We start from the raw sequence: 7,237 nt of genomic DNA, 5'->3' as shown, positions 1-7,237 counted from the left end.
TTGCTCTGGGTTTCGCCAAACTGGTCCTCATTAGTACAGGCGACTTGACATTCAGTCTAAATGACATGTATCTTCATTAAAAAGAGATACATAACCTAGTGACGTAAGTTCTCAGGCAGCAAAGTATTTTGTGATGTAGCCGTAAATTTCACAGTAGGACAAAAGAAACCCTATGTGAGGGTGCTTATACGAACCGGACTTTCATACTATGTAAATCACGCAGATGTTTTCCCTAAAGGAGTTCCACAGATTTGCAATCATTTTGCTCGAAAAGATGCTAAGACACACCTTGCATTTTTTTACTCAGTATCTACGCTATTTTTAGTCATTCATCTTAGCTAATTTCCGGTACATGAAAACCTGCCATTTAACAGATAGATAGATGACTTCGCATGCGTGACGCTAGTTACCAAATGTTACATGTTGGACAAAACTTGTGCACATGTTTCTATCATTCGCAAAAAGAAAATGTCAAACGGAAATTTTAGTCCACGGCAACGGTTTACAAGAAATTCGAATTCAATCAAACGAATAATTTTTCCTTATGAATAATCAAACTGATTGACTGGAATTCTACAGTCAGTAAGCCGATCGGTTCTCAATCCTGTGTGCTCTTTCTGCCTATCGATTTTGCCGAGGCTAAAATGATTGGTCAGACCGTTTATCGATCGAAAGGAGCACGAGACGCAAATAAAATGTGGGGCGAGAAAACTTGCATTGATTTTAGTCGGTAAGTGATTAGTTCTTCAGAAGGAAATCTATTGCCGAGGCTTGATTGGTCAGACCGTTTATCGATCGAAAGGAGCACGAGACGCAAATAAAATGTGGGGCGAGAAAACTTGCATTGATTTTAGTCGGTAAGTGATTAGTTCTTCAGAAGGAAATCTACCAACTGCATTTAGCACAAACGAAAATAAAAAAAGCCTGTGGACAAAACCTGAGCACATGCGCTCTTGCTTACGGGATCAGTACTGTCCCAACTGAGCTAACGCCAGGCTTCTTATGTTAGCATCTGGGGTCCTGATCGCGCTTGTCCAAATGTTTGCCTAATGTATTGAATATCTGTTAATGTTAGTGGTGGACCTTTCATTTGGCTTCGGCGAGGGCGTTGATTTTGAGACAACGATCAATAAAGTTTTAAACAGCGATCAAACGTTCACGTGACAAAAACGTGTGTGAGGTGTGGAACGACGTCCGGTCTAGATAAATTCGCTGGGCAACCCGCCGTGGAATTCTTTCCAGCCCAAAAGTAGTGTGTTCTACTCTGTGTTACGTTGGGCCCTTTTTCAATTATTAGTTGTAAAGTTATCTTTCAGTTTTGTTTGGCACTTTCAGATCTTTCCTGCTTCCACGTGGACAAATTTGGCAATAGTTATGGATACTGCCTTTAATTGTGAATAACAGTAAACTTGAAAGAATGTTGGGATAGAAAGGAAGCGGATATTACATTATCAACCCGCTACGGATGATATTATAGGGGAAGATACTACTGAAATTCTGTTTAGGGCGTTTAAAGGTGGGAAGAATTCCTCATATATTTAAGGTTTGATTGTCGACCAACTTAATTAATCGTCTGTCTGTTGTGGAGTCGTCAGAAAGTTTCGTCCAATCAGACACGTTGTCCTACGGTTACCAAACCAGAGAGTGACCAGAAGTTTAATTTAAAAAATGGTGGCTGGGCCCCGAAAAGCTAGTCAGCACGAACAGTTTGTCCACATTGAAACCTTTCAGATGACTAGATCAAGAAATGCACCTTCAATCAAATGAATCAACTGCCAAAGTTGTGGCTTCGAAATAAGAACCTGAAACTGGTAATCAAGATGTCGTGTTCCGTCTACCCTCACCCCTGACGGCGGAAAAGCTTCTTTGGTTGAGCCTTCCCGAATCCGACACTATCACCACTTTAGCTGTCGGCGATTGTTTTCGAAGCGATTTTTCTTTGCATGCTGGGTACCACATACTTAATAAAGCTAAACAAAATCCGAGTGTTATTGACTTGGTAAAGCTTAACGGTTTGCTCATACGCTGATCGCTATCTACTGTTAGCATTCATTCCATATAACTTCAGCTAAAAAAGATGAACGTGGCCATTCAATTTCATTAGATAAGCGAATGGATGCGCAACGCCGTTAGGGTTTTGACTGGGGAGATATTGCACACACACACACACACACACTAAAGTCGACCTACCTCTCACATATTCGCATTATCCAGCTCGTTATAATCCACATAAACATGATAAATATGAGCAACATTGTGCCGGGTTGGGCGGTGGCCAATGTCTTCAACACAAAACGAACGTTAATCTTGACTCGGTTCAGCGCCCCGATACTTCGCGATCCAGCGTCGGTAAAAAATGAAGAGTGCAAAAGGAGAACACGGAAGATGAGGAACAGACGAAAAAACATGGGTATGGACAGAGCGTGTTCCAACCGCATGTGTTCTGAGTACGTGGGGGGAGGGTGTGGGCACGGAGTGGGAACTGTTGTCAAAATCGTTCCAAATGTGGAAGAGTTTAAAGTCGTTGTTGGGTCGGAGTTGTAACTATGTTGTACTGGAATGTTAGCGTTCGGTAGAGGAAGAGTATCTTGAAAAGGCCAGTCATAGTTTGATATGATTGGTGGTGGATGAATCATGCAAAGAATAACTTCCAAAAGGACGAAACTAATTTTTTTGCAGTTGGTTGCTATCCGCCAATCTTCGATGCAGTTGTTCACGGAAAAGAGCTGGGAATTTTAGAGTAGAGATATGTTGACAGGTTAAAGTAAAGTCGATGAAGTAATACTCGCGAAATAAACACACCGAATAGTCTTTAACAAGCACGGTTATGAGGGACAGCATCCAAACTAGTGCACTTTGCCCTACCAGTAGACACAATCCTTCTTGATCGAGACTGTTGTAGTTTCATCAGAGAATGTAAGGTCGCATGCGAGAAAGGGCACTTGAAGTAAGAAAGGTAAATCGGTTTCTGTTGTAGGGGTGTTGCGGTATATCTATTGAACAGTCGTCAGTCGTCCTTCTGTCCTGGTGTAATTATTCTGGTGAGTCCAGGTGTAAGGGAGAAGCACTGGACTGGTCACCTGACTGGGAAGTCCTGACAGGTGGGTCAAGCGATCGTCACAATCAGGACGGTTACTGGATCATCGTTCTATGATGAGTCGGACACACCGATCACGTCGCTCAAGCTGGAACACGTTCGATTGTTCAGACGTGAAAGTTCAGATGCGTCCAACGTGCTCTTGTGGAGTAGTGGCAACACTCTCCTCGCATACAAGATGCCCGGAGTTCGAACCTAGGCATGGCCATTGAGTATGTACTGCTGATGAGTTCTAATAAGAGCGAAACTCGAGTCCGTTACTTCTTCCCCGTCTGGTGTGCACAAACCAGAATAACTACGCCAGGTCCCCCGTCTTGTGTGCACAAACCAGAATAACTACGCCAGGACAGGAGGACGACTGTTCAAACGAGAGTGATGTGGATATGAACAGAGCGTAATTTCACACCAGTAGTATTGTATTCGGTAGCCCAAAGATTCTGGAACTACTTCGGTGACTAACCGAATCCGTTTGGCCGAGACAGTGAGATGTAGAGATAAGTGGAACAAGCGTATTGATAGGTGAGTCGAGGTGACATTTCTAGAGATTTTTACCCAGAACTCTTGGTGTGAAGACTTATAACTAGCAACTCAAGGAGCATCACACGTAATTTTCATTCTTTGGAAAGATTTTTTCGCAGGCCTGCTTTTCAGAATGCCGACCAGACAGAAACTTGTGCGCAAGGTATTGATTTTCAAAAATCATTCCGAAAGGTTCATTTAAGTCCAGAGCGGACTCAAACCGTTCATCGGAGGTTGCCATTCAAATGTGCCAACCTGACAGGCGCTACATTGAACGAACTGTCACACAACACCGGAAGTTTAGAGCGAGATACACCGACTTGAATTAGTCCAATCTCCCTCTCAGAATTAGCCTCATATACCTTACCACTTTCTTGGCGACTGTAGGCAGACAAATAAGTGAATTACACGGTATCTGCCTCAGTATCAAAACACAGATGTCAACCAATCGCCTAGACATATCCAACGCACACCACGTTGATTGGAAGACAACTTAAATTTAAATAAAGTAGGGCTTTCCGGAAAAATCACTCATTGTGTTCCCATCGTACATACTGAATTTTTTTAGAGCAACACCTATATGTCAATTTCAAAGTCGATCGATTAAGCAAGTCAGCCGTCTGCCTGTGAACTTCTAACTGGCTTGATTACATTTAAATCCTGTTTGAAGTAGTAATTTATCGTGCACGACCTTTTAACTCTTGTTCATCTATCGTCCAAGGGCACAAATGCAGACATCCAGAACTTCTCCGTTGTCCCTGCTTTCGAATACACAATATCAAATCAAAAACACCTCGTGAATTTCTAGCGATCGAATTTGTTTTCATGAAAAAAGCTTATGGGTATCGCGAAATCAATTGGTACATGGGAAATACAGTACTTCTGGGTGTTTTTTTTAGCAAAGATTAAATTCACTGCAGGGGGAAATTCCTTCAAACGCAGTTGACATGTGCAACTTTTTCGACTGGAGAACCATCGAACCAATAGAATACGGAAGTTTAAAGGGACTATGGCTCAAAGGTACAGAATGTAACCAAATATGAGGTAGCTCAAAAAGTCATTAAACATGAAACGCCCATCACGACCTATTTGCCAGCTGAGTGGCAATAAACCGTGCCCTCGTGGACGTTAGTGGAAACAGTGGACAACTGCGTGCATCAACTGATAACAAAATATCACTCTTTCCGGACACATAAATGGCTTAGTCGGTCACACATTCCATCACAGATGGTCTGGCTAGTCTGTTTGACATCAGCCAATCAAAAGGCTTGGATTCAGGATTCATGAAAAACCGGTCACGTGAGGTAGGTGTGAGATCTTGGGTGAAAGCATACAGACGTAAAATCCACGTGAGAAACATCAAACTCTCCCAGAGCTACACGGCACTAAAAACGATATTTTTTTCTCGCAGGTCAAAAGTTCAAAGCTCACGATGACCGAATTTTCTATAGAGGAGAATGTCGGTAGCTCAGGTAGCGTAGATGGTCGTTGGCTTGTTCGCTGAACTGGGCAATTTGGTTACAAACGTTTCATCACCAATCGACGTCACCTCGACTGATGGTGAAACGTTTGCAACCAGATTGCCCAGCTCAGCGAACAAGCCAACGACGATGACCGAATTTATGCATTGCTAAAGAGCCAGTGTTACAGTGAAATCTCTATTATGGGGTGAGTGGAGCTCAGCTTAACTCGGCGTAAATCTGAACTTCAGACCACTGTTCAACCAAAGATGTTGTTTTACGGCCTCGTTTTTTCCGATATCGATTACTCCCAATCGATTTTCGGTCAACTATCTACTACTCTGTACAACAGGGTGAAAGCGTTACTTTAAAATCGTGGATAATTTAAATTCTTGATTCACAAAACTTGCTTTATCAGTAAATAGTCTACGAATAATCAAAGAACAATCCCTCTGTTTTGTCTGTTAAACAACTCTTCAATTTAGAATAACTTCGTTTTTATCAAATGCTTTACTGCGATTCTGCAACCGACCAACACGGAGGTTTCAGGTCACGCTTCTATCCATTGAAATCAGACGAAACAAACAGACGCATGTTACGTCACCGTATCCTGATGCCAGGAGTTTATTGTCTGACAAACCTGCTCGGCATGTTTTAACGAACAGCGTAATTCATTAGACCCATGTAACCAGCCATTGGATTCAAGCAAAGGGCGAGATGGCCCAAGTGGTTAGAACGTGAATTTACTGATCGGAATGTCCGTGGTTCGAACCCGACCTCCGCCCCTCGACTTCCCCTGTTTAGGCTTGGGCAACCTCGTAGTATCCCAGTCCTCATGCAACCCTGAGGTGGCATGGCAGTTAGGCACCGAAAGGGTGCTACAGCTGAGCGATATATATCTAACCATCCAACGCTGCTATGCCACAAGAGGAGTTTCAACTCTCCGATGCTGTCCTTTCCACGCGATCCATTAGGTTCATTTTCGTACCTTTAACATGCTCATCTGTTAACTGACTCAGTTAGAACGAACGCACACGAACTCGAAGTGTACATATGACACAAGGGCGTCGTCCCTTTTTTGTTCAGATTCTGAAAACGCTTGTTCCGTCAGGAAAAATGTTTTGATATTTGGTTATCCCTTGTGACACTCATGTTGCACCCAGAGCGAGTTTTCAGACACTGTCAATCGACATTGAGCCTCTATCAGAGTATAAAAACACTGAGCAGACTCTCGCTGGTTGTTTTCTTAAGATGAATGCTATCCCCTCTGGTACTCGGAAGTTTAAACGGACGATGGTCGAGGAAATAAACAAAATGTTGAGAAACGAATCAATAGGGACTGCAAATTTTTTCATAGAGATGGACCGTCGACACTTGGGACCAATGGGGACTACAGTCCCACAGAATATCCGAGAACGATGCCCCTTAAAGACCAACCAGCAGTATGAATAATCTAATCTGCCAGAATATTTGAACGTTGGTTGATTAAACGCAAAAGTTTGTCTTCTGATTGCCTAAAAAATTCTTCCGTAGTGGTGGACAATTTGAACAGCATCGTGACGAATTCCCGGAAGTTATTTCTTATCGAAGCTGATTCGTCATTCGCCAGTGTGCCCATCCAAGAAACGGATTTTATCTACCGACTTGTGACGAATCTAGAGCTTCTTAGAGAGTGCATTACAGACCCAGTTTTACCTAGCACAAACAAACACATAAGCAGGTTGATTATGTTTGTACGAACGGTCCTTTAAGGCCAAAGTTAGCGGACAACTTTAGGAAAATGGCTTGATAAGATGAACGAGCAGTGAAGAACAGGTTACCAATACTGATCTGGGACGTTTTGGACCCCTTGGGCATCCGCACTTCTATCCACAACCTCTGTGCTGATTCCGAGTGCAAATCGAATGGTAAACTACATAACGACGGATTTCTAACCACCGGAAGAACTCGCGGAGCGGCCAGTATTTACAGCTTCCCGGTTATCTTTTCAGAAGAGCTTGGTAAACAGTTGGCAGTTTTTATTTGGGTAACATTTCGCTTTTGACACAAAAGCTTCATCAGACCAAGAGAACAGGTCACCAAATTGGCCAGGTTATAAGACAGACGGGGAACCAATCAGTAAGTCCTCTTCACACTAGATCAGTGTTGAGTGTCAATTAAC

General features: G+C 42.9%; 1 protein-coding gene across 1 annotated transcript in view; it reads right to left on the bottom strand.

Moving 5' to 3' along the window:
• T265_06336 (hypothetical protein) overlaps positions 1–7,237 on the bottom strand; it is a gene marked incomplete at both ends in the record, with an annotated part of 59,822 nt that overhangs the window by 37,946 nt on the left and 14,639 nt on the right. The window contains one exon of the mRNA XM_009171569.1: positions 2,191–2,726. Within this exon, the coding sequence (XP_009169833.1) occupies positions 2,191–2,726 (536 nt within the window). The remainder of the gene's footprint in view (positions 1–2,190; positions 2,727–7,237) is intronic.

Source organism: Opisthorchis viverrini (genome assembly GCF_000715545.1).
Source record: "Opisthorchis viverrini unplaced genomic scaffold opera_v5_125, whole genome shotgun sequence".
Taxonomy (NCBI): Eukaryota; Metazoa; Platyhelminthes; class Trematoda; order Opisthorchiida; family Opisthorchiidae; genus Opisthorchis; species Opisthorchis viverrini.
This window is presented reverse-complemented; position numbering and strand designations above follow the sequence as displayed.